This window comes from Primulina eburnea, chromosome 1 (genome assembly GCF_022965805.1).
Source record: "Primulina eburnea isolate SZY01 chromosome 1, ASM2296580v1, whole genome shotgun sequence".
NCBI lineage: Eukaryota > Viridiplantae > Streptophyta > Magnoliopsida > Lamiales > Gesneriaceae > Primulina > Primulina eburnea.
The window spans coordinates 19,358,808-19,385,894 of NC_133101.1; the positions used below are offsets into that span (position 1 = coordinate 19,358,808).

The 27,087-nt window shown below is 37.5% G+C and overlaps 2 protein-coding genes across 2 annotated transcripts; one reads left to right on the plus strand and one right to left on the minus strand.

Annotated features, from left to right (window-relative positions):
• Positions 1 to 1,031: 1,031 nt before the first annotated feature.
• Positions 1,032 to 7,208, minus strand: LOC140828882 (protein EXECUTER 1, chloroplastic-like; the record flags this gene model as incomplete). Its single annotated transcript, XM_073191755.1, has 12 exons — positions 1,032 to 1,586; positions 1,751 to 1,894; positions 2,004 to 2,096; positions 2,178 to 2,252; positions 2,588 to 2,757; positions 2,867 to 2,987; positions 3,671 to 4,363; positions 5,279 to 5,360; positions 5,678 to 5,784; positions 6,290 to 6,355; positions 6,473 to 6,589; positions 6,849 to 7,208. Coding segments are annotated over 11 exons (1,977 nt in total), but the record flags the coding sequence as incomplete, so codon positions are not given.
• Positions 7,209 to 16,502: 9,294 nt separating this feature from the next.
• LOC140805390 (glutathione S-transferase T3-like) lies at positions 16,503 to 17,120 on the plus strand. Its single transcript, XM_073161663.1, has one exon. It carries the CDS (start codon positions 16,503 to 16,505, stop codon positions 17,118 to 17,120), a length of 618 nt encoding a protein of 205 aa, XP_073017764.1.
• Positions 17,121 to 27,087: the final 9,967 nt, after the last annotated feature.

Below are 27,087 nucleotides of genomic sequence, written 5' to 3' on the forward strand. Positions count from 1 at the left end.
GAAGCCTCTATTTATAGAGAATATTCTACACATGTGGACGGTGGACAGTGGACGGTGGACGATGGACGGTGGCAGCCTTTGAAGAATTCTCCAATGGCTGCACCTACCCTTCTAGATGGTGGCTGGAGATTTCCATTTTGAGTTGAGTTCTTCAAAAAGGACAAGTCTGTAGTGTTTGTTGGGTTCGGCAGTGAATACAAGAAGCCCATCCAGCAGATACATGAACTTGCTTTTGAAGCGAATGCTATATAAACAAATTTATCTAACGTTTAGAAAAACATTGCGGTTCAATGGAAAAAAGGGGGGAAGGGGGTCATTTATCATGACGATAGATGTCAAGTGGAAGTGCAATGATGTATGCAGCTGACACATCCTAACAGACCAGTAAACTAGAACTTTGTTTCTACATTACCTAATCAATTCAATCAGCTACGTGGATTGGTTAGTGTGCTCATCGACGCTTGACCATTAGATGTGGATCATCCAAGGCACATTAGCATGGCGTACTCTTTCTATTCAAACCAGGGTTTGAAACTAAACCTTTCCACCAATATTTTTAAACAACTTAGAGCCTAGTCTTCTTTTTGCACTATTACAGATAGTAACATAATGATCAAAATCATATTCAATTGTCAAGTGCCCCTATCGGAAATAGGATTGACTAGTGATTCCAAAAAAAAACTGATGGCACAGATATATGAAAGAACTTTTCAACCCCTTCCTTTCTCACCGTAAACTGATTATAATGTTATTCTTAGATCTTGTTCATGAGATTGAGCAAAAGAAAGATATTTCTATATTCGTGTGACGCATTATAATGTAACAAAACAGATCCTATCAACTTATTGCGACCTAAGATAATAAGCTCATGAGCTTGGCCTTACTTCACCATCGAGAAACGAAAGAAGACTTCCATCTCCAAATTTATCTGAGACATAGCTCCCCTCTTTTTATTTTGGAAGTTAATCAGTGTCCAACCAAAACACCCAACAAAAAAAATGGGGAAGACATAGCACGGGTAAAGTTCGACAACAAAATCATATCGAAAATTGATTGGTGCTGACAATGTGAAACCATTTACAAAAAAATATTTTTACCTTCAACTCATAACATCACATGGTAAGAAGTCTACTAGCAAATGCGGAAGAAAATATATACATCAAGGAAAAATGCCCTCTCATTGAAGCAGAGGGCAAACTGAAAAACTTTTAAAATGAAACGGTGCCCGATATGAATTCAATCCAGATCTTCTGCTCTGCATAGTGTTTCGTCCCCTGTTGATGTACACGAATGACAGGCATCTTCGAATAAAATGACCAAATAGAGACAAGTCATTCCTTTACATACAAGAACATGCGTTGCATGGAGATGAGAAATCTGATGCAACACAATTATGGAGATGAGAGATCTGAAGCTGTAATCATTACATCCGAAAAATTTTTGTAGTTGGTTTCTCACAATATTCGGATGGGTCATCATAACGGAATATAAGTCAAACACCACTGACTTGGCCGTCGAACTTGAAATCTTTCAGCTTCATTTAGGCTTCCATTTAAAGGACTCAAAGGCAACAGTGACTGCCTAAGCTGCAAAAAGAGAAAAATAAAAGGCATTGATACTAGTATCAGTAATAAATGAGAACTGGTATGCTTTAATGGAGATGTCTAACGCTAAATTTTTCACTAGTGTGTAAGGAAATAAGATAATTTACAGGCTACTTTTATTAAATAGGCCATGAGGAAGAACTAACCCAAGAAAAATTCAACTAAGAATGAGTATGGGAAACCTAATGTACAATAACTCAATCCTGCAGCCTCAATCTATTGAAGAACACCAAGAAATGAAATTCTGGGGCCCAATAAACAAAGCCTACAACTGGCCCTCCTTTGATGTGCTGCACAAATTGGTTAGAGGGCAACAGTTAGTGACACTGAGAGCCTAGCCAGTGAAAATAAAAAATAGTCACATCAAACCAACAATAAAAATCGTTAAACAGTTTAAACCTTACCATCCAATATAACCAGTTCACCATCAACCCAACGAGGATTCTTAAATCCAGGCTCAGCTAGTCTTCCCTGTCCCTTATATCGAGCAATCTACATTGTGGTGCAAATTATGCGAAGCTGAAGGAAAAAAAATGGTAGATAATTGATTGAATGTCATGCTCAATGACATACCACCCCAAATTCTTCAGGGATTATCCCTTTGTGCGGAAGCTGGTATCTTTTCCCAACTTTTGCACGGAATGCCACCTGAATAAAAATAGATTATTACCTTTTGGGTAAGAAAAGAACAAAGGGGTGAATGTCCCCGACCCTTGTCTTATGATCTGAACAGGAATGAGATAATGAGGCTGAATCAGTGAGCCATCAAGATGAACAAGACAGTTCAAAGACTTGAACATAGTGACTGTTGACATGACTGATTCATGTTTAAAACATTTTGACAATACCAAACATGCCCCAGATATTATGATAAATGGAACCATCTTTCTTGGAGTTGTGACTCCATGACAATCAATATTTTAAACATTCATGGGATAGATAATGCAGAATCATATAATAAATTATTCGAATGAGTTGATCACCTGGCCAGCTGGAACATAAGGATCCCTTGTTATTTTCACTGCTTCTACGAACTCATAAAATTCAATATTCGATGGCTTCTTTGAGCTACCATCCTCTTTCCACTGACCAAATCTTCGTTTCATATGAATGACTTCAGAAGTGTAAAGCCCATGGGCACCGATGTATAGTCCTGATGATTTAACGTCCATAATAGAACAGTAAGATGCATATAACATTAAGAAACAATTTATGCAGTGTTTCCCTCTAAGTAATCTCAGTTGAAAAATAAAATCGATCACCATCTAATGGATCTGAAGATGATATATCAATCCGGTTGAATGCAGTTGACCCAGAGAGAGGCTGACGATTTCGGGCCTGACTGAGAGTTAGATTTATTAATTCACCGACATCTTTCAGGACCTATGTAGTTGAGATTGAAATTACGATCCAAAAGGAAAATAACAATATCACATGTAAATAAGGGTGTCAATTCGGGTGAGTTGGTTAAGCAATAGTACTATTCAAAAATTACTCAACCGAACCCAAGCCAACCTGAACCCGAATCAACCCGATCAATCCGATCAACCCGATTAACCTGATTTTGAATATTTTTTTAAAAAAAATTAAATAAAATTCAAAAAAAATAATAAAATTTTAATTTAAACCCATAATGACAAAATTCCCTTCAGATATATGATTTAAATTTGAAAATCTAATTGTAGAAAAATAAAATATATTTACTAAATCAAATAAACAATTGTTTATAAAATAAAAAATGTTCAAAATAAATATTAAATTATGAAAATTTATGATATAAATATACAATAAATATTTTTTCATACATACAATATATAAAAATGTAGGCAATATTTATTAATTATATTTTTTGAAAAAAAATTAAAATTTTCGGGTCAAATCGGGTACCCAACCCAATCATTTTTTCGGGTCAGCTATCGGTTCCAACCCGATCTGACCCGAACCCGAAAACCCCAAACCCAAACCTGATTTTTTTCGAGTTGAACCGTATCGGGTTGGTGGGTCGTGTCTGATTTTGACACCCCTATATGTAAATGGATTAAAGTACCATAACAATTCAAACTAACCTTCAAAGGAATTTTCCCTTTCCCAATGGACTTCACAAGATCAAGCATAACATGGTCAATGCTGCGTTGACCATGAACCTTAGCTCTGTTCGTTAGTGGAGACCGTCCACCACTAGATATATGCTCTTTGGCCTCTTCTTCCACTGTAAATGTAAATGACCACAGACCCTGTTTCTCAAGCCTTGCTGGTACTCGGAGCAAGTCTTTTATGTGAGTTCCACGAGAAATTTTAGGGATGAGACCACTACCAACAACTACCTCAACTGCGATTTGATTCCGCTCTTCATCCTCGCTCACTCTACTACCAGCATGAAGTTCAATGTCACTCTGCTCATCATCATTGTCGCTGTTGATTTCATCACCAGCATCTACATTCTCCAAGTCGTGGTCCTTCTCTTCCTCTTCATCTATTATCTGTTCCATCACCTTAGATATCATATCCTTGTCAACCTTTTCTGCTGTTACTTTCACAACCTTGACTTTCACACCAGGAATCATGTCTTGCAAGACATTGTCAAAATCAGAATCATCATCCCTAACATCACCATCCTTAGAATTTTCAGGGCTTGTATCAAACAGCTCACGTTTGTTTTCTCCCGCATCGCGAGAGCCAAGGTTCATTGTATTTCCTGATGAATGGAAGGATCGGGAATAAAGATCTTGAGGAGATCCCTTCCGCTTCAGGTATACAGCCTAAAAGCCAATTTATCGTTGAAATATTCATTCCAATGAAAAGTACTCGTTCATAGGTAAATTTCAGGAAAGAAGACAATCATGTTTTTTAACATTTATGCATACAAAAATATTTTGTAAGTTGATGAGCGCACATACTTAAGCGAAAGACAACTTGAAGACAATACCGCCCCAACTATTGATTTCATTCGAATAAATAGACAAAGAAATATTTTCAGAATTTGGTTTTATTGCAGTTTTGGGAGAAGACTTTTGGCAAAAAACTTTGGGGGAAAGTTTTTGATAAATAAAATGTATGTTTGGTTTTGTTTTGCGGAAGTATATATGTTATTATAGGTATGAATGATGTCAGAAATGAATATTATGTTTTGGATTATAATGTAATATAACAATAGAAAATTTCTGGAAATTGATTTTAAAATTTTAGTAGAGAATAATGATTATGTTGGAAGATGTGCGAACGAGGAAAAATTGGTTTGGGGAAAAATTGCTATCATGTGTTTTACTTTAGGGTATGAGAAATTGGTTCGTGTTAATAAAAACATTGTCATAATTTTTAAATGCAGTTATATTTTGACCAATAGAGCAGAAAACTATCCTGCATATTAACATGCTTACTGATCAAAACAGCCAACAACAAATTATTTATTCTTCCTAGCACCCAGATGTTATTAATCACCTGAAGATGAGACCATCTAAACAGTGAAGACGCGTTCACTACAGAGTATTATCACCGAATTTAAGAATACTAAAAAAAATTTAAAAAAATGAAGGATGAATTGGAAAGAATATTCCTCTATCACGGTATTGCATAAAACTCAACGAAACCATCAGCTGCAAATGAATAGAACAGGTGCCATACAGATACTCAATAACTAGAAAATCAATAAAGAAGCTTAACGAAGAAAAGAGTACCTGCTGCTTATAATGGCCTTTCGCAGTGTTTGTGAGATAAACCTCAAACAGTGGGTAGCCATCCAATGCTGTAGCAAGCTGACTGCCGAGAAACACAATAGCATCAAAGCAGTTACTGGTGCATTTTAATCTAAATCATATTAGCGAAGCTTAAAATGGCAGATACTATCCCATTTCCGTTGAATGTAATATATTAGGCTATCTACTAAAGTATTGTTTCTTGACAAATCATAGTAACAAGAGCACTTTCTGGAAGGGTAAATAACTGAGCGAAATCTTTTTTGCTTCAGCAGAGTTAGCTCAAATTAACGTGCAAATTTACAAAGGGTTAGCACGAACGCCTTTAGATGAAAAGATTTCATCTTTGATAAAAATTCTGATCAGGGCAAGTAATATTACCGTGGACTGTAACTTCTGGCAATATATCTTCCATATTCTGCACGTATATGAATGATACGGCCATAAGGATCACTAGAATCTTCTGAAATTCCAGTCCACCATCCTACCTGTATAACAGGTTCAGACGAAAAAAATCAGAAACTAATCTAACATCTGACAACAAAAGCTGCAGCACCAAACAATATAAAATATGAACCGAGCACGCAGAGAGCCTGTGTTATCACATCTGACATGGAACAGAAGCTGCAGCACCAAACATTATAAAATAAGAACCAAGCATGCAGAGATCCTACCTTCGCTTCATCTTTATTAGTTCATTTTCGCGCTTTAGGTAAAAAACGTGGATAGAATACTGAATACGCCTCTTCATTGCAATTGAATGACATAACTACCAAACTACGAGCAATATCATCGACAAATTTATGATTGTTATTGTCATTGATAAGATCAGATTGCAGAAAAATCTATTTCATTCAAACACACAAAGCATTATTTGTTAGAAGCATAAAAGCAGTTTACATATTCCATAATAAGAAGACCCTTAAAAAGATTATTATTACATGAGACACAGAAAATAAAGCTAAAAGGCTTTATACAATATTGGCCACTCACCAATCCAGCACCAGCATAATCACGCAGTACAGATGCATCACCATAGCGTTCTTCCTCTACACACTTCTGCAATTACATTCAAAAATTATACGAGTGCACCAGTTAACAGAAGATCAAATGCGAATAAAGATACATGTACATAATGGTGATGTATACTGTGGAGAAAAAACAGAGAAATCCTACCTTCAGATGAGATATCACTCTCCCAACAGTGTCATTTGTAGCAGCAGCGGCAATTGCAACCTTAAGAGTAGCAGCATCTTCATAATCCTCTCTCTTAATTGCACTTGCTAACTGAGACTGTTGTCAATAAGAACATCCATGTGACCATATTTGATTACAGAAACTAACTTGATGAAACTACTGATTCAAAGAAAAAATTGAATTCTTATACAGGAACAAAGCCGGTGAGCTCTTCCATACAAGTAGACAATATTCTTTCTTTCCTATGCAATAGATTTTATCCCAGTTATACATTCTCAATACGTACCACCCTCTTCGGGGTAAAAAAAAGATCTCAAAAACAACAAATTAATCAGAAATCAACAAACTAAAATACCTTGAGGACTGACACCATACGCTCCTGCACATCCACCTCTGCGAAATGCTTCCTCCATCTCTCCCAATCCCATTCCTCCTCTTCCCCTCCCTCCACCACCGCAACACCAGCATCCACTTTCTGATCAAAATAACCTTCTACCTGCTTAATCGCATTCCTTATCGTCTCCTGCATGCCAAAATGCCACCATGGCGAATCGGAATTCCCCCCATCAATAACGTTGTTGCAGCGGCAGCAGAGAGTAGAATCGGGAAACCTAGGAAGAGCAATCGACGATGGCCTGTTGAATCTGAATCCGGAATCGAAGAAGCTGGGCTTTGTGGCGAGATGATGAAACCGTGGGCGGACACATGGACGCCATCATTAATAGTTTTACTGCTCTTCCAACTCTAGGAGGAGAACACGTGAAAGACGACGGATAAGGATGGTATCGATTTATCTTTTTTATTATTTATTTAATTTTTATAGTGCTGACGTGGTACAGGTGGTATAACATATGACAGCCGTTCATATTTAGAGAAGTAGGCGCGGGAGGAAGTGCTTTCAGTCGATAAAAGTTGAAAAGACTCCCTTCACTAGAAAAAATTCCCCTTGGCTCGTTTCTGCCATAAGTACCTCTCTTTCGATTAGGCCTTTCTTTGATGGTTTGGGAAAAGAACTTCACCATTCATGGTCTTCCTACTCCGATCTCGCTTTGGACTTACCACTAGTTGGTCTAACTGGTTTTTTGTCCTTTTCTTACTTAAACCGTTTACTGGAAATATAGATTGAAGCCCCTTGTAAGAGACTACGAGCAACTCGCACTAACCGTAACAGCAACAGGAGCAAGGGCTGCTTCTTTCGCTTCCTAGCTGAAAAAGGACTTTCTTCAAGCTAGGAAGAGCAAGAATACCGCCCTCCGAGGACGACTCCCATACAATTATTGCGAGAGCTGGAGAAACATCTACAGATAAAGCACAGTATCCATATAAATGCTTGCCACCTACGCTCGGACATCCATTCGAAGTTTAAGAACCTCGTAATAGTATCCCGATCAAACAGATGACGTTTCAATTCACTCATCTAATCCACTTTTCGTTTAGATCCTTTTTTTCTTAATAGTGCTAAAAGCATGTCGAACTTGAGCATAACTCAGTTGGCTTAGGATTCGTAATGATATGGAACATTGGTTTCAGTCTTCTTTCCCGACCCGTTTCCCCTTCTTCCTTGTGGAGTAAACCGATTTTGAAACGACCTCGATTTTTTTTTCTAATCATAAATCATAAACTATAAAATACTAAATAAAAATAATTTAACAATTTAAATCTCAAGTTCATAAAATAAAATCATAAATCATCACCTAACCAAAACTTCCTAAATTGACTTTAAAAAGATCAACTAACAGTAAATAAAGCAGAAAAATATCTCTAATAAAAATCATGAACATAAATCTTTAATTCATAAATCTAATAAGCTAGTGCGCAAACATAAAGGCCCTCGGGTGTGTACTGCTGCACTCGATCGACTCAATCATCACCGCCTCCATAAATCATTAAATACTGCATCATACAAACCTAGTGAGTCTAAAGAATCAGCACGTTCTAAACATGGATAGCAAATAATACATATACAATCATATGCATAAAAATCATATTTTTATTTAAAATAATCTTTTGAACATAAATAACCATTTAAAAATCATTTTAGCATAATTAAATAATAAATAGTAAAATCATTTTAAAATAACTTTAAGCATAAATAAATCCTTTAAAAATCATTTAAAAATAAGCTTTAATCATCATCATAAATCATAAAATCATTTTAAATCATAAACTTTCAATAATATATCATTTTGGGTGAAGTTTGATCCTTGAAAGTGACTAGCTTTTATCCTCGGTCGACTGATCAGTCTTCAGCTCCACATAGGGGTGTTCAAACTTTGGATAAAACCGAAAAAACCGAAAATCCAAACCGAAAAAACCGAACACTGAATCGAACCGAAAACCGAATTTTATAATTCGGATATAAATGTTAAAACTAAATTTATTTGGATCGATTTCGGATTATATATGTGAAAACCGAACCGACCGAAAAAATCGAAATTTCATTAAATTAATAATTTTATTTTTATTATATATTTTTTGAGATGATATTAGTGAATGATGAATTATTTTGAATAATATTTAGTTGATTGTTGTTTATGTAATTCATTTAGACTATATATTTAAATGTTTTACTAAAAAATCATGTAAAAAGATAATATATTCTATTTTAAAATATATTTATCTTACTAATTTAAATAATTGTATCAAAACCGAAATAACCAACCAAAATAACAGAACCATTTCAGTAGAAAACCGAACCGAACCGAAGAAAAATTGTTCGGTTATCGGATTATATATGTGTAAAACCGAAAAAACCGAAATAAAAAACCGAAAACCGAACCGAACCGACCGATGAACACCCCTAGCTCCACATGGCCCATGGGGGTGTGCACTAGGCTCCACCGTGGAAATACGATCGTCGGGGCTCCCTCGGCGGCCTTCTCCCATAGACGGGCTCTCTTTGGGGTCTTTTCCCACAAATGGGCTCCCTTTGGCACCTTTTCCCGTAAATGGGCTCTCTCTAGGGCTTTTTCCCCTCACGTCATCCCCACAAATTGTAAGTTCACCGTCCTCAACATAAACGGATCCCCCACAAATCATATATCATATGTCACAGTAAATTCATGTCCCTCAAAATATTTTTCTTTTATTTTAAAATCATAAAATAATATAACTTTCCAAAAATAGCATTTTAAACAGTATAAATTACACAGCTTTACCATAAATCGTAAAAATAAATATTATCATCATATTAAATCATAAAATATAATTTTACATGCATTATGATCCTTCGGGACACTGCCAAACATTTTCGTATTTTTTCCTTAGTGTAAAAAGACTGTTTTGCTCCTGGACGTAAAAATTCTCGAATTTATCTTTTTCTCACATTTAATGTCATGGGATTATTATAAATAATTATTTAAGCTTAAATATAATTTTTCATAATTTTATAAATCTTAAAACTAGACTTTTCAATTAATTCTTTAATTAACGTTTCGCGCGACGATTAAATCCCGAAAAATTCCAAAACTCATTATTTTGATCCCAAATTTTAAACATAACATTTTTAGTATTTATTCTACCCTTCCAAGTCATGAGCCACACCCGAGGACCCATGATTCAATTTTAGTTCTTTAATTCGAAATATGACACCTAAACAAACCACCCGAGCCATCTCTCAAAATACTCGAGCCACGCCCAAGCCACCTTGAGCCAAACCCAAGCCAACCCATCTAAGCACCCTCCTGACCAAGCCCAGCCCCAAGAACCAGACCTTAGCTCGCTCAATCACTCCTGGAACCCAACTACAGAACCTGCGCTCATGGAGATTCTCGCCCAAGGTCTCCTAGTGGCACAAGGACTCTCTCAGCCGAGCCACCACCGAGCCCACCTGACCCTAACCATCCTTGGACCATGCCCAGACCAGCCCATCCCCTGGAACCCAAGCTACGAATCCCTGAAACCATAACATCATCATGCGCGAATCGTGGAGCTTCCTCACGGTTTCCTTGTTTTGGTCGAGCCATCAGTGAGCCAGCCGCACCAGCCCCTAGACCGACCCCTTCCCATGACCCTTGGACCCTGATGAACCACTTAGCTCGCCCCCAGACCAAGCCGCAAGCCCCTCTTCTTCCCCGAGTGGCTTCTGCACGTGAATATGGGAGGAGTCCCACTTCAGGTGGACTCTTTCCACAGCCTAGAAATCGAACCCTAGCCACCCTAGGACCCAACCCAGCCCTAGACTGAGACCACCCCTGACCCTGACCCAACCCTGATCGAGCCCCTTGACCCCATGCACAAGGACCGAACCCTTTGAGCCCCAACAAGCATACACACACTTTTCTTCTCTCTTTTTTTAAAACTCACGGCCCTTCTTTCTAGATTATTGCCCACAGTTCCAGCCTTGGTTTCTTTTAATTTTATCATGTTTTGATCATGTTCCAATCATATAACATCCTACCTTGGCGGCTTATCGTTGGATTAAAAAAACATTTTTTCGTAAAAACGTGGTATAAACGTTCTACCGTAAAAATTATCGAATACCTATTTTATTCAAGCATAAACAATTAAAACACACATATTATGATCTGTATGATGTTAAAAGAGTTTAGGAAACGTGCCTTTGCGTTTATAACGCTCGAATATACGATCGTTGGCGAGGAAGAACGAACGGACGACGAAGAACACAAGATTTATTCTCCCAAATTTTCGAAATTGTGGTGTGCGCTTTGAGGTGTATTTCGGCTTATGGGTGATGATTGTGAGGGTTTGAAGACCTAATACCCTTATTTATAAATAATTAATATGCTAACGGGCTTTTATTTTTGGCTTGCATGCTTAAGGGTAATTGGGCATACTAAAATTTATAAAATTGGGTCCAATAACACTTAATTAATTAAATAATAAAATTTTATAAAATAAGTTTCCATAAAATAATATTTTTGATCTTTTAAAACTCCTTGTTTGTCCAAAACCGGCTTCTAGGAAAAAATCGAGCTCGACTCGTAAAATAATTCGAACTTCAACATTTTTAGGAAAATTAAATTATTTTCAATCATATTAGGAAGCCTTGCCATTATTTAATGAAAAATAAATAATCTTGTCTTGGTCGTCTCCGGTATCCTTTTCCCTGCCTATTATCGAATATTCGGGTAAAATCCTTGTTTTCATGAAATCATGTCATATTATCATTTAATCATGCAATCACATATTTAATCATATAATAAACATCATGCTATCATTTAAAATCAATTAATTAAAACAATTAAACAATTAAAATAATTTTGCATGCATGTGGTTTACGTGGATTGATTTTTCGGACGTTACATTCTCCCCCCCTTAAATTGAATTTCGTCCTCAAAATTTTCCTTGACTTGCCGATTGCAAAGCTTAGATTTTCCTATCCACCTCAAACTTAACATTTAACTTAAATACTACTCTACAATTCGGTCATCAAAATCTTGAAAACTGCAATTCTAACCCAAGAATTCTCCCAAATTCGACTCATAAATCCGGCTCAAGTAGTGCATGCACCCTATTCTTTCTAAGTTCTTCATCAATTTTACTACCCAACTTGCATTAATCATTTTACATGAAGCATGCAACTAACATTTATATCATGTATCATATAAGCATTTAAAAGAATTTTAAGCATATAAAATATAAAGAAATAAAAACTCACATAGTTGAGGCGTGACTTCTTGAGCTTCTCGAAGTAACAGTACACAACTCTTTTGGGAAAACCTTACCTTGATGAAGTAAGGCTTTCTCGAAGCAAACCAAACCCCCAAAAGTCCTGGTCATTTTCATATAAAAAATTGATTATAGAATCTTTGAAAAAGACTTTCTTCTCTAAGAAGTGCCGCTTCAAAACAACATAACAAACCCTTTTGGAAACAACTTCGAAAAAAAACCTTGAGTTCCTGCCTTGTATACAAATGAGTCAATGCTCAATCCGAATACAAACTCCATTGTACATGCATATCATCTACATGGACAACGCCAATGTGTGTCACATGCCCATAAACATCTTGGGTGGCCAACCCATGACAAATGCATCCTCAATTATAGAGTTTACAATAACATGCTCAATTGACACACAACCATTTTGAATTATTTCCTTTCAACTAAAAACTTCATGTCAATATAGTTTGACTTTGACAAGCTTCAGTTGTTCTTTAAATATACTATAGCGACTTTATTATCATAATTGATCCTCAATAGTTTCTTAGACCAATTATCAATTCCGGTGATAAAACCCCGCAACTTTATTCAGAGTCCAAATATCCAACTATTTTACAAATGTCAGATCTCCGATATGTAAGTATAAAGTCCTTATTTCACTTTATGTATTGCATAACCCGATTAATGATCCAATACTATGTTTCATAAATATTTGTCCAACATTCCAATGATGTACACAATATCCAAAGGGTGTTCTCTATAAATCCGAATGAGATTACCACCTGATAAAATTTATAATGCCACATATGTGGATATAAACATCAATATATTCTTCTCAATATTGACTTTCCAATTTACTCACTCCCACTAAAGTCAACATACAAAATTAATTTTCATATAATTTCATAATTTCATGCATGCATACTATCGATGTCATTTACAATATTGATGTTCAATTTATCAAGTTTATCAATCAATGAACCAATACCAAACATATTGAATTTCGAAAAATTGAAAAGTTTCATTACCACATGGATAAAAGAAAAAATTGATTTGTCCAAACATGAAAATAAAATAAAATTTCGTCTAAAAAATGGTGCAACAAAAGTGTTTTCTAAATTCAAATACTAGAAAACGAAAAACTAATTCAAATAAAGCTTTTAAAAACACCAACAGTTTTATTGTCATTTTTCATAAGATGTATCTTTCACTATCAGTTGGCAACCGACTCCTTAAACAACACTTTCTTTGCACGACAATTGGCGTATTTGGGACAATCCTTCTTCATATTCCCATCGGTCCTTTTGCAAAAGAAACAATTGATCACTTTATCTTATTTAAGTTGGTCCAAATGTTGTGAAGTCCCAGAGTTTCCTTCCTTATTGATCCATTTTCTTTTGTTATTGATTCAATTACCTTGATAGTTAGATGCCAAATAAGCACTTTTAATCACATCTTGTTTTAATCTCTCCTCCTCCTGAACACACTACGCAATAAGCTCATTCAAAGTCAACTTTTTCTCTCGGATATTATAACTTATTTTGAATTGATTAAATTGCGCATGCAGAGATATCAAAACTAAATGTACGACTATGTCTTCCGACAATTCCAACTTGAAGGCTTTTAGTTGATTCACAAGATTTGATATTTCCATTATGCACTCCCTTATATTCTCTTTCTATTTGTACCACATTGAGACAAGTTTAGTCAGAATAGTACGTGTCTCGACCTTTTCGTTTATAGTGAAACAATCTGCTATTTAAATAAAGAAATTTTGACATCATTTTCTTTAGGAATTGAACCCCTTATAGTATCTGGAATAGAATGTTTCATAATTATCATACTCATTCGATTTGATCGCTCCTATTTTTCCAAAGAACCTTTTTTATCAGCAGTTCCTGAAGTGGTCAAATGTGCGGGGCGATCTTCCCTTAGCACACAGTCCAAATCCATGTAGCCGAGCACTATCATAACATGCTCTTTCCATTTCTTGAAGTTTGAACCATTAAGTACTGGAATGTTGTTCAGATTGACAGATATAGAAAATGATATAACAAAATAAAACAAAAAAAACTCACAATAAATTATAGTGTATGCATATATTTTAATTAAGTAAACCACAAAAATATGCGCATGCAGGTGGTAGGCCCATTAAAAAAATATCTAACAATAATTTGTAAGTGGTACACTTAAATATCATAGTTATTAAATATTGATAATAAATCCGACCAACAATATGTGTTTCTTTGGACCGACAACAGCGTACATGGATAAATCCAAAATTATCACATATTCAGTACCACATATTGTATTAAAATTTTGTCAGAAAATGACATTCCTTTGGTCTGATCATTTTCCGCATAAATTTAACATAATTTAATATCATATAATATGTCTACAATTTGTCAAGAAAATAATCTTTCTTTGGGCCGATTAATTTCTGCATTGTTTTGACACACTTTAAGACCACATAATTATGTGTTTGTTTATAATCTGAAAAAAAAACATTTCTTTGGACCAATTATTTTCTGCATAGATATAAACAAATTTTATTGGTCACATATTAAGTCTGCAATCTGACCAAAAGATAGTCTTCTTTTGGGCCGACTATTTTTTGCATAGATATAAATACACTTGAAAAAAATATATTGTACCTAAAATCTAGTAAGAAAATAATCTTCTTTTGGGACAATTATTTTCCGCATAGATCTAGATGCACTTTAAAATAATCTATTATGTTTATAATTTGGTCAAAAAATAGTCTTCTTTTGGGTCGATTATTATTCGCATACATCGAAACACAATTTATTTTGAACTTTAACAATATCTACATATCTCAAAAATCACTTTGTTAACATGTAATTTAAATTTAACCAAATATGAGATACAAGATATTAATTAACTCAAAATTTTCACAAGAAAATTTAATTTACTTTGATCGAGTCAAATAAAAAATATAGAGATCGAATATGCAATAAATAAAATATTTGCACCTCATAATTATTCATCCGTAAATATTTCATGCAATTAAATTTTGAAATGATCGAATTCAATTTCAAAAATCAGAATTGCGAAAGTGAAAATTTAATAAAAACTCAAAAATCCTAAATTTCAAAATCTGGTTCAAAATTGGACAATCAAACAATGCCTTAAATTCAACCAAAAAACTCAAAATTTAAAAACAGTATATTCATAATTAATTTGATCATTATATTGCGTTTTTTATTAGATAGATTATCTATATACAATAAATTAAATTATATTCAACCACAAAATAATTCCAACAGAAAAACTCTAAATGGATATCAACATGCAAGAAATTGTAATAGAGAAGAGGAAAAAACATCCATTTGCTGGATAAAGAATATCTGATATTTATAGGTGAAGGATAGTGATTACTCTGAAGACCGAGCTCTACCTATTACATCAGAACGAGTGCAACTGAACTACTCTTGTCCCTTCTGACTTTACACTCATCCACACCTTATTAGGGCATCCACAATGGTGGATATAATCTAAGCCATGTCATCCAAATATCATCTCCATCTAAATATTCACCACTGCACACCATTGATTTGTGTGCCACAACAATATCCGATTACAAATTTGTAACCGGGTATTGCAATTTGTTTTTAATTTCTTCAAGCCATCGTGAGTTTCACGCAGGATTGAGACGCGCGCGTGTCAGACACCTGCAGCGAGAATCATCTCGCTGCATGTGTGTTTCTTTTTATTTTTTTAAATTTTTTTATTATTTATTTAATTATATTTAATTATTATGTGAAATATAAATGGACAATTGAATGGAATCTGTACAAATTGCAGGTGTGTTTCTTTTTTATTTTTTTCATTTTTTATTATTTATTTAATTATATTGTGAAATATAAATGGACAATTGAATGGAATCTGCACAACGTTATTTTCTCTGATCAATTAAGAACGTTGGGTTTTGAATGGATAATAGTTCCAATAATTTTTTAGGGATCTTTTGAACTCTCCAAATATCGACGAAAATTCAAGTGGACAAAATTCTCGAGTTCGTCCGAGTGTCCAACATCCTCCATTTCCATTTCTTATACAACAACCACAGAATTTGCAACATTTTCCATATCCACCACCATATTTTTTTAACGCCCCTCTAGCTCCGTAGAATACATGTCCCCCAGAATATTGGCAAAGTAGCCAATATTTTGTGCAAGCTCCATCCCATGGAATTAATCTTGTTCAATCATCGGGGCTTCAATCAACTGAATCGAGAAGGGCTAGTGTTGATGCAAGTAACAGTGATAAAAGGGTAGAAGTACCTTACGAATTCCGAAATTCACAATTTCCTCCTTTCTCGTCTCAAATAGGACTTGGAAATATTACTCTCAATCAGGCAAGCGAGATGGGCCAAGATTCAGATGGAGATCATGGTAAGCGAACAACGTGGACAGTAGTAGATGATAAGCTCCTTGCAGCATCATACACAATGATGAGCGAAGACCCAACCGTTGGTAATACCCAGAAGAGTGAGTCTTTTTGGAAATGGGTTGTAGAATACTACAATACCAATCGAGACAAGAAAGCTAAAAAAAGGACTGCGGAGAAAGTCAAAGCACACTGGGCTGCGGTGAAAAAGATCGTGAATAGATATAATGGAATTTACAATAAATGGTACACGGATCGACCAAGTGGATGGAGTGACGATGATTTGATGATGTGGCCTCATGAAGAATACAAGAGTACCTTCAAATCTAATTTTCAATATGAACACGTGTGGAGGATTGTTAAAGATAGTCCTATGTATGCTCCTCAATCCTCAGGACACCGGTCTGAAAAGAAGGCAAGGACATTTGAATCATCAGGTGCACATACTGACTCGTCTAATGCCACACCAAGTGTTGATACAAAGTACAATGAAGCTCAATCTCGTCCTATGGGACATAAGGCCGCAAAAAAGAAAGGCGAAGAAAGAAGGACCCATAAATATTTGGTTGGTGTGATATTTGATTGTGAAATATGAGATATTTGAATAGAGAAATATTTGATTGATAATGTGGATTAGGGTTTCACAAATATTTGAAGGAAATATCCTTCTTATTGTGGATGGCCTTATCATGATTAAATCCTTAATTTTCGAGGTCATTAGGTTTAATAATTTCATTTCTTATTCTAGCTTTGTCACTGTAACTAGAAGAAATTAAACATAGTCGCTCCCCCTTCATGTTGCCGGGGTCCTTGACCCCGCTGTTCTTCTGTGCCGCCTCGGTCAGTATGCTTACATCTGTAACAATTGTTAGTTTCTTGGTAAATTTGAAAAATAAAAATATGTGTATTTTTATTTAAAATTCAGTACTTAGATAATTTTTTTTACAAATCGATATCTGACAATATTAAAACTTTGTTTTAACTCTCTATAAAGACAAATTTACATTTTTGTCATTTTATTATTTAAATAAATATATAATTTTATCCACAAAATAATTGTGTCTTCTCCATCTACCAAATTAGTAGCTATTATGGGGTTTCAGATACTTGATTTCGCTCGTTGAATACTCCAAATATGTAAAAAAATTATATTTTCAAACAATCATCATAAATTCAGTCATTGTTAATCTTTTCATGAAAAAAACATTAGGATTACTAATTCATGTCATTTTATTTTAAAAAAAACATAGTTCACCACTCATCAAGAAGTAAGATTAAGTACTTATTTTGACCTATAAAGTAATAAATTTTGGAGTTTCAGATGCTTGATTTGGCTCTTTGAATACTCCAAATGTGTAAGAAAATACTAGATCTTCGAGCGATCACCATAAATTCAGTCATTGTTGGTATTTTCATTGAAAATACATTAAGATGACTTATTCACGTCTTCTAATTTTTGAAACAACACAGTTTCTTACTAATAATGGAATAAGAAAAAGTACTTATTTTGACCGATAACATACCAATTTTGGGGTTCCAAATATTTGATTTGACTATTTGAATACTCCAAATGTGTAAAAGAAAATACTTTATTAATTTAGGTATCACATTTTTAATTCACGAATGTCATCATCAATGTCACTCAATATTAACTTCAAACTATATTTTGACATCCCCAAATAATTGGATATGACTATTTAGGAAGTAAAATCAAGTATTTGTAGATTCAAATTAGATACTCTTTGTATCAATTTAAGCATCACCTTTTAACTTCACAAATGACACCATCAAAAGTTACTCAATATTACTTGAAATTATATTTTTTTACATCTCAAAATAATCAAAATCAAGTCTTAAAAAGACAAAATCAAGTATACGTGGGATAGAATTAGGTAATGTTTCTACCAATTTAGGTATCATATTTTTAATTCAAAAATCTCATCATCAAATGACATTCAATATTAACTTCAAACTATATATTTTGACATCCTCAAATAATCGAATTTGAGTATATAGAAGGTAAAATCAAGTATTTGTGGACTCAAATTATGTCTTATTTGTATCAATTAAGGTATCACATTTTTACTTCAGGAATGTCATCATCAGTGCCACTCAATATTAACTTCAAACTATATTTTGACATCCCTAAATAATTGGATATGAGTATTTAGGGAGTAAAATCAAGTATTTATAGACTCGAATTAGATACTCTTTGTACTAATTTAAGTATCACATTTTAACTTCAAAAATGACATCATCAAAAGTCACTTAATATTACTTGAAACTCAAGTATTTTCTTACACATTTGAAATATTCAAATAGCCAAATCAAATATCTGGAACCCCAAAATAGGTACGTTATCTGTCAAAATAAGTATTTTTCTTAATTTCATTATGAGTGAGAAACTGTATCTTTTCAAAAATTATATGACATAAATAAGTCATCTTAACGCATTTTCAATGAAAAGACCAACAATGACTAATTTATGGTGATCACTCGAAGATCCAATATTTTTTTATACATTTGGAGTATTCAAAAAGCCAAATCAAGCATCTGAAACTCCAAAATAAGTACTTTCAAGGTCAAAATAAATACTCAATCTTATTTCATGATAATTGATGAACTATGTGTTTTTAAAATAAAATGACAAAAATAAGTCATCCGAATGCATTTTTCATGAGAAGACCAACAATGACTGAATTTGTGCCGATTACTCGAAAATTTAGTATTTTCTTATATATTTGGAGTATTAAAGAGCGAAATCAAGTATCTGAAACCCCATAATAGGTACTAATTTTGTAGATGTTGAAGATACAGTTATTTTGGTGGAGAAAATTATATATTTGTTTAAATAATAAAAGGACAAAAATGTAAATTTGTCTTTATAGGGAGTTAAAACTAAGTTCGTAGTGTGTCAGGTATTGATTTGTAAAAAAATTTGCCTAGATACTTGATGTGATCTGGATGAATAGCTGGGTCGGGCAATCCACCGAATCTGATAAGAAATTGGTGAGGGAAAAATGAGCAGCAAGATATATCGCAAATTGAGAATGTCTCACTAGAGTATGGCACAATGATGTCCTGCAAACAAGAAGACAAACACGTGAATGAGCGTCGGAGGGGTGTTCAGCATGACTACTCCGATGCTTAAGTTAGCAGGTGAAGAAAACCAATGTAGCTTTTTAGGAAAAAAGATGCCACCGGTGTATGTATGTGTGTTAATGAATCTAATGGAAAGCAAACTTGCTATTTATAGGAAGGAAGATCATGATGGCCTTGTTTACAGTGTCTACTTACCACTTATATCCACCTACCATCCAGTTCCTGTCACACCGATCTGCCCTTTCCATCACGTCAAATCAGTATGATTCTGTCAGGCACGCTTATCGAGATAAGATATCACCTGCTCTCGCACTCGAGTACGGTACTATTACTGAAGCATCCCGGGTAGAAAGCCATCACCCGGGAATTCGCCCGAGAGCTCGGGCTTCTAGTTGCCCAGGTAAATGAATTTTCGGGCACTCACTTGCATGGATACTTATGAGCTCTTTCTGCAAACTTACCATGATCTGGGCTATCCATTTACTGTCTCGAGTCATCCATGACATGTGCTATTTGCCCGGGTATCACCACTATTTCCTTAAATAGTCGAGCTAGAGTCATACTCGCTGTCCCGATTAGTCATGCTTGGACTCCAAGAGAGATAATTACTTTTTGCTATAAAAACATCAGGACCTCTTGTCTCTCGGACTGAAGATAAGGTGTCGGGGCCTCACGTCTCCCTGACTTTACAAGAAGATCCTTGTCGTTTCATATTCTAGGGTGGTAGGGCTGATGCATGGTGACGTATGCCCTAGAATCTGAACGGCCCAAAACGCTTCGAATTCCGAAAAGGTGAACAATCTGAGACACCTCGATTTCCGAGCATATCCTTCCATATCCCGGCACAATTTCCAAGATGCATCCTGATAGTCCCGTTATCTTTAGATCAACAGTTTAGATCACTCTCTTTCACTTATATAAAATGATGAATCCTCCTCATTTGTCACTTTCTTCGCTCTCATATTTTCTCCTCTCTCTTCTCATTTCTCGGCATGCTACGTTCGTGCTCCGGCGATTTCAAGCCTTCAACTAGTCGTTCTGCCAACAACTCGTAAGTTTCTTTCTGTCATTTTTTTTCAAAAATGTCCAATTCTGCCTCTTCCACCTCCGGAGTGAATGCGCGCAGCTCATCTGAGTACGAGTCTGCAGCAGAACGCTCCGCTTATTCCTCTTCTATAGAAAAAACCTCCTTCACTCGGTTATCCAAAAAACTAAAACCTCAAAGGACCAAACCCAACCCCTCTTGTCCATCCTGGGTGTCCAAGAAGAAGGAACAAGGTAAAGCCTGGGCTACCAGTTCCCTTCCCTCTGATGCCCCGAGTACCCCTTAGTTTTCCACCATGGGAAGCATTCTTCGCCCCGGGGTGGAGGAAGATCTTAGAGCCTTAGGATCTATCCTCTCTTCCTTCCAAATCTGGCTCCCTACTCCCTCCGATTGGGCTGACCACCCCTTGGAGTTCACTTTTTTCAAAGGTCAGATTCGTAGTGGCCTTTGATTTCCTCTCTCTTCTTTTTATGTTGAAGTAGCTCGCTTCCTAGGAGTTCCCATAAACCAATTTCACCCAAACTCTTTCCGGATTATGGCCTCGGTCTATATCCTTTTCAAGATGCACAACCTTCTCATTAACCCCCTTATTCTTCATTATTTTTTTGTTTGCCGTTTTGGCGACAATGCTTTTTCTCTGTCTGCTCAGCTAAAGAGCAGGTTCCTTGATGATATCCCTTCCTCTCTGAAAAGATGGAAATGAAATTTTTTCTACATCGTTCTTCCTTCTCCTTCCCGATGCTTAACCGGCTTCTTGCCTAGCCTTCCTACTCAACCCGAGATCCCTCGAGGCTATAATTTGAAGAGCCATATATTAGGAGTCAAGAGTTGATGGGATAAAAAACTTTTCTTCTTTCTCCATGTTGACCGAGGATAATTTAGTAGCTTACGGGTTGAGTGCTCGGGCTGAGGACCCTATAGACAGGGTAATTGATGAAGTGGCTGGCTCAAGCGCTCAACCCGGTAATTTTTTCCCTTGCACTTCATTGTTTTCTATTCTTTCTGTCTGTTTCATTTTTGTCTTTATCTTCTTTTCTCTTTTGGTGTAGATAATTCAGAAATGCAGGAAGCCTTTGCCAGAAGGTGGGCAGCCGAGAAAGCGGCTAAGGAGAAGAAACTAGAATCCCGGAAAGCTGCTACCAGGAAAAAGAAAATGGTCCAGGCCGCTCTTAATGAAACTCAATCGCTCATTTTGACCGAGGAGGAGATGACCAGGCAAGAGACTCCAAAGAGAGGGCAACTATTCGGCCCGATTCCTCGGAGGATTCTGTAGATCATGTTCCTCTTATCCAGAGGAAAAGAAAGGCGGTGACAAGACTAGAATTGGTTCTTCTTGAGGAGAATGCCCTCTTCTCTTCCAACTCAACCTCTCACCGACCCTCTTCATTCCAGCTCGGAAGGAGTCCAAGGCAACCTTTTCTCGGAGGGAGCCACCCCCCACCGGAGTCAAGCTCCTTAAGCAGATGCTTCTTCCTGCTGAGGAGGCACATCTGAAGAGCTCTCTCCCCACCCCTAAGCTCTTTGAGGGATCTAATCGGATCTTTTCCGTAAGTTTTGTTGTCTTCTCTTCCCCCTCTCCTTTTTTTTTTACTAATTTTTTCTAAACATGGTGTTCAAATGCTGGTCTCGGTTTTTGAAGAAGTAGCAGCGATGGCTACAAAAGAAATCGGTCGAGCTCGGGCCACCCAAGAGCTTTACGAGAAACTTTGAGAAGAGCTGTCCCGTGTCCGATTAGCTCATGAAGAATCAGTGTAGTATCCCGATGTCTAATTTGAGTTAATTATTGGATTAATTATATTTTGGTGAGATCGGAAGGACCGAACAAGGTTCGGAACGTCCGAACAGGGTTCGGATCATCCGAACAGGATTCGGATCGTCCGAGCCAGGTGGCTGGACCCGTGTAAGGCATGCAGGGTTCGGATCGTCCGATCAGGGTTCGGATCGTCCGAGACAGGTGGCTGGACACGTAGAAGACATGCAGGGTTCGGATCGTCCGATTTGGGTTCGGAGCGTCCGAAGTGTACCGGTTCGGATCTTCCGAAGTGGATCGGATCGTCCGAACATTGGCTATAAATAGAGGCGCGAGGCTTCATTTGTGACTCGCCAATTCAGAGCGTTTTAGTCGTTTCCGATTGGTTTCTAGTCTTTTCCCGAGGTTCAGGCGCTAGCGAGGAGCTACTGATCTTGTAGCGGAGCTGTGCTCTTGTTGGGAGCTAGCGGCATCAGTAGGCTGACTGCGGACGCAGGAGTGAGTCTAGGGCCGGTTGTTAGGATCTGCTGGTTTGAGGTACGAAAGTACTATCCGAGATATCCTGGTCGAGTATACATTCTTATATGTGTTGCATGATTGTTTGCTGCATTGATATATGTCATATGATGCATGCTATTATGTCACGTTTATTACTGTATGATACATTTCATCTTGAGCCGTATCTCCTTCGAGATAGCCTTTATTGTTGAGCTGTATCTCTGTCGAGATAAGCTATATCTTGTGGGGCCGCTCAGCCCTGTCTTGTGGACGCATGGACACCGAGAGTACACAGTGGCCGACGGGTCCGGAGGGCTTCGGTGATCCGGGACATTTTAGGTCCACGTCTGATCTTGTAGTGGATGCAGTGACCCAGAGGAGTACCGCGCGGCACTATCCACTTGGCGCCTCTAGACTGAGCATATTTGAGATCTTTTGCGACTCTTGTTTCTTGACTACCCTGGTATCATATCATAGCATGTGCATTTCATATAGGCTTGTATACTCATGCTTTTGTACTGGGCGTTCTTATCGCTCACGTCCTCGGTTTTGTTTATCTTGGACACCCCATTCCCACGGGGCAGGCCTCAGGTTGGATGGCTCAGGAGGAGGAGGAGGAGGACGTTGAGTAGACGGTGGAGTTATTTCTTCTGTACTCTTTGTTTCGATTTGGTTGTACCGCATACTTTTATTTTTTAGTATTGAGTTATTCGGATTTTCGATTGGGTTGTATAACTATCATTTGTTGACCTTTTCCGCCATTATCTCTGATTGTTGTTATTAAGTTAATTGCATGCGTAAATCTTGATTAGTAGGTGATTCTGGAACGGGTCACTACATTTATGGTATCAGAGCATGCATATGATTTTGGGATATAGATTCTGTTTTGGGATTTTCGTTGACCATTATACCATTTTCTCCATTCTATGTTGTAGCGATGGCTGGCCATTTTGGTGATGAGAGTAGTCAGGGGAGTGTAGGTCGTTGGGGTGACCAGGACGATCGTAGGCGTCATCGTGAACATCGTCATCGTCGGGATGGTCCTAGGCGTTTTGATATGCATCGTTTCATTCAGATGGGGCCTAAGCCTTTAGTCGGTGGTGAGACTCCCGATGATGCTGAGGATTGGATAGAGCGCAGGGAGAGTTGTTTCCGTGCATTCCAGTGCACCGAAGAGCAGCAGATGGAGACCCTTAGTTTTCTTCTCGAGGGCCGTGCGCGCAAGTGGTGGCGATCGACTTCTGCGCCGATAGTCCAGTCTCAGGGTAGGGTGACTTGGGCCGATTTCCGTGCAGCTTTCATGCAGCTATATTTTCCTCCAGCCCTTCGCCAGGCAAAGACGATTGAACTTCTGAATCTTAAGCAGGGTAGTATGTCTGTTGATGCATATCAGCAGAAGTTCTTCGAGTTGTTACCCTTTGCTCCTCATATTAGTGGCAGTTCTGAGGCCAAGTATGACCATTTCCTTCAGGGTCTTAACCAGGAGATCTTTGATCGAGTCACTGTCTGTGATAATCCTACTTCTTATGATGGGCTAGTGAACAGGTGTCGACAGGCAGAGATCAGTCTCCAGCGTGGTAGGTCTATTCTTTCTTCTAGACCTCCGAGTACTTTGAGCCCTCGATCTCAGTCTTTCAAGAAATCTGGTTCTTCTTCTTCTGGATCTGGATCTCGGTCTAGCAGTGTTTTTCGCTTTGATAAGAAGAAGGTTTCTTGTGAGCATTGTGGAAAGAACCATCCATCGGAGCAGTGCCGATCAGCTGCGGGAGCTTGTTTTCAGTGCGGAGAGATGGGTCATCTTAAGAAGAATTGTCCTCAGTTGCGAGGTGGAGCAGGATCTGGTTCTGGATCTCAGACGACTGTTCAGCAGAGGATGCAGGGTCAGGCAATGGGTAGTTCAAATCTTCGACCTCGTGCCCAAGGTCAGGTATTTGCGCTGAACCAGGATCAGGCTGCAGATGAGACAGAGAGAGTCATAGCAGGTACTTTTTGTTTATGCGGTATTCCTGTTTTTGTTCTTATTGATACCGGAGCATCACATTCATTCATTTCTGCACGATTTGTTAAGCGTCATAAGTTACCGTATGTCTCTCTAGACGTCATTCTTTCCGTTTCTACTCCGATGGGTCATTCGGTGTTAGCAAAGCATCTAGTGATGGGTTGTCCTTTAGATTTTGAGGGTAACGAATTGATTGCGAATCTTATGATCCTAGAGATGGAAGATTTTGATTGTATTCTGGGTATAGATCTTTTGACTACCTACCGAGCTACTGTGGATTGTTACCAAAAGCTTGTTCAGTTTCGTACGACTGAGAGCTCTAGTTGGTTTTTCTATGGTGAGGGAGCGCGACCTCCGATGCCAGTGGTATCTGCTCTGAAAGCCTGTCGTGCTTTAGAGTCGGGCGGGGAAGGCTACCTCATCTATGCGATTGATTCGTCCACATGTAGTGTTGGTATAGATGATATTCCCGTGGTTTGTGAGTTTCCTGATGTTTTCCCAGATGAGATTCCTGGTTTTCCTCCGATTAGAGAAGTGGAATTTGGCATTGAGTTAATGCCAGGGACTACACCGATTTCTCGTGCCCCCTATCGTCTTGCTCCGTCAGAGATGAGAGAATTGAAGCAGCAATTGCAGGATCTTCTTGATAAAGGTTTTATTCGCCCGAGTGTTTCACCTTGGGGAGCTCCAGTCTTGTTTGTCAAGAAAAAGGATGGATCGATGCGATTGTGTATTGATTATCGCCAGTTGAATCGTGTGACGATCAAAAACAAGTATCCATTACCTCGTATTGATGACTTGTTCGATCAGCTTCAGGGTACCTCTGTTTACTCCAAGATTGACTTGCGTTCGGGTTATCATCAGTTGAGAGTTAGAGATGATGATATTTCCAAGACTGCATTTCGTACTCGATATGGGCATTACGAGTTTCTAGTTATGCCATTCGGGTTGACAAATGCGCCAGCGGTGTTCATGGATCTGATGAACCGAGTATTTCGGGATTTTCTAGATCAGTTTGTTGTGGTTTTCATCGACGATATCTTGATTTATTCTCACAGTGTGGAGGAGCATGCCCAACACTTGAGAATTGTGTTGCAGATTCTTCGCGAGAAGCAGTTGTATGCTAAGCTGAGTAAGTGCGAGTTCTGGATTGATCGTGTAGTATTCCTTGGTCATGTAATTTCCGAGGAAGGAGTTTCTGTGGATCCTAGCAAGATTGAGGCAGTGCTGAATTGGTCACGTCCGACAACAGTGGCTGAGATCCGTAGTTTTCTAGGTCTGGCGGGGTATTATCGTCGCTTCATCGTGAATTTCTCTCAGGTAGCTAGACCATTGACGCAACTTACTCGGAAGGATGTTCCATTTGAGTGGTCATCTGAGTGCGAAGATAGTTTCAGAGAGCTTCGTCGACTTCTGACTTCTGCACCTGTTTTGGCGTTACCGTCAGGATCTGATGGTTTCAGTGTTTACACCGATGCCTCTTTTCAAGGATTAGGGTGTGTGTTGATGCAAAATGGTCATGTGATCGCTTATGCTTCCAGACAGTTAAAGTCTCACGAGGAGAAGTACCCTATTCATGATCTAGAGTTGGCAGCTATTGTGTTTGCGCTGAAGATCTGGCGTCATTATTTGTACGGTGTTCAGTTTGAAATCTTTACTGATCATAAGAGTCTGAAGTATCTGTTCACTCAGGCTGAGTTGAACATGAGACAACGTCGTTGGATGGATCTCCTTAAAGATTATGACTGTGTGATCAAGTACCATCCAGGTTCTGCAAATCTCACAGCCGATGCTCTTAGTCGCAAGGTGAGAGCCTCTGCACTTCAGACCAGTGCTATGTCTAGTACTGTCCAGGATTGTTGTTCGTTGGGGTTTAAGTTCAAACATCGGAAAGGTATGGAGAGCATTCGTGTTGCTACCATTTTATCTGAGCCAATTTTGTTCACTCGGATTCGAGATGCTCAGATGTCTGATCTCAAGACTCAGAGATTAGCTCGGTTAGTTGGCGGAGATAGTAATTTCCATTATCAGTCTAATGGTCTTCTGTGCTTGTCTAATCGGGTTGTAGTACCAGAGGATGATACTTTGAGGGAAGAGATCATGTCTCAGGCTCATCGAAGCAAGTTGAGTGTTCATCCGGGAAGCAATAAGATGTATAGAGATTTGAG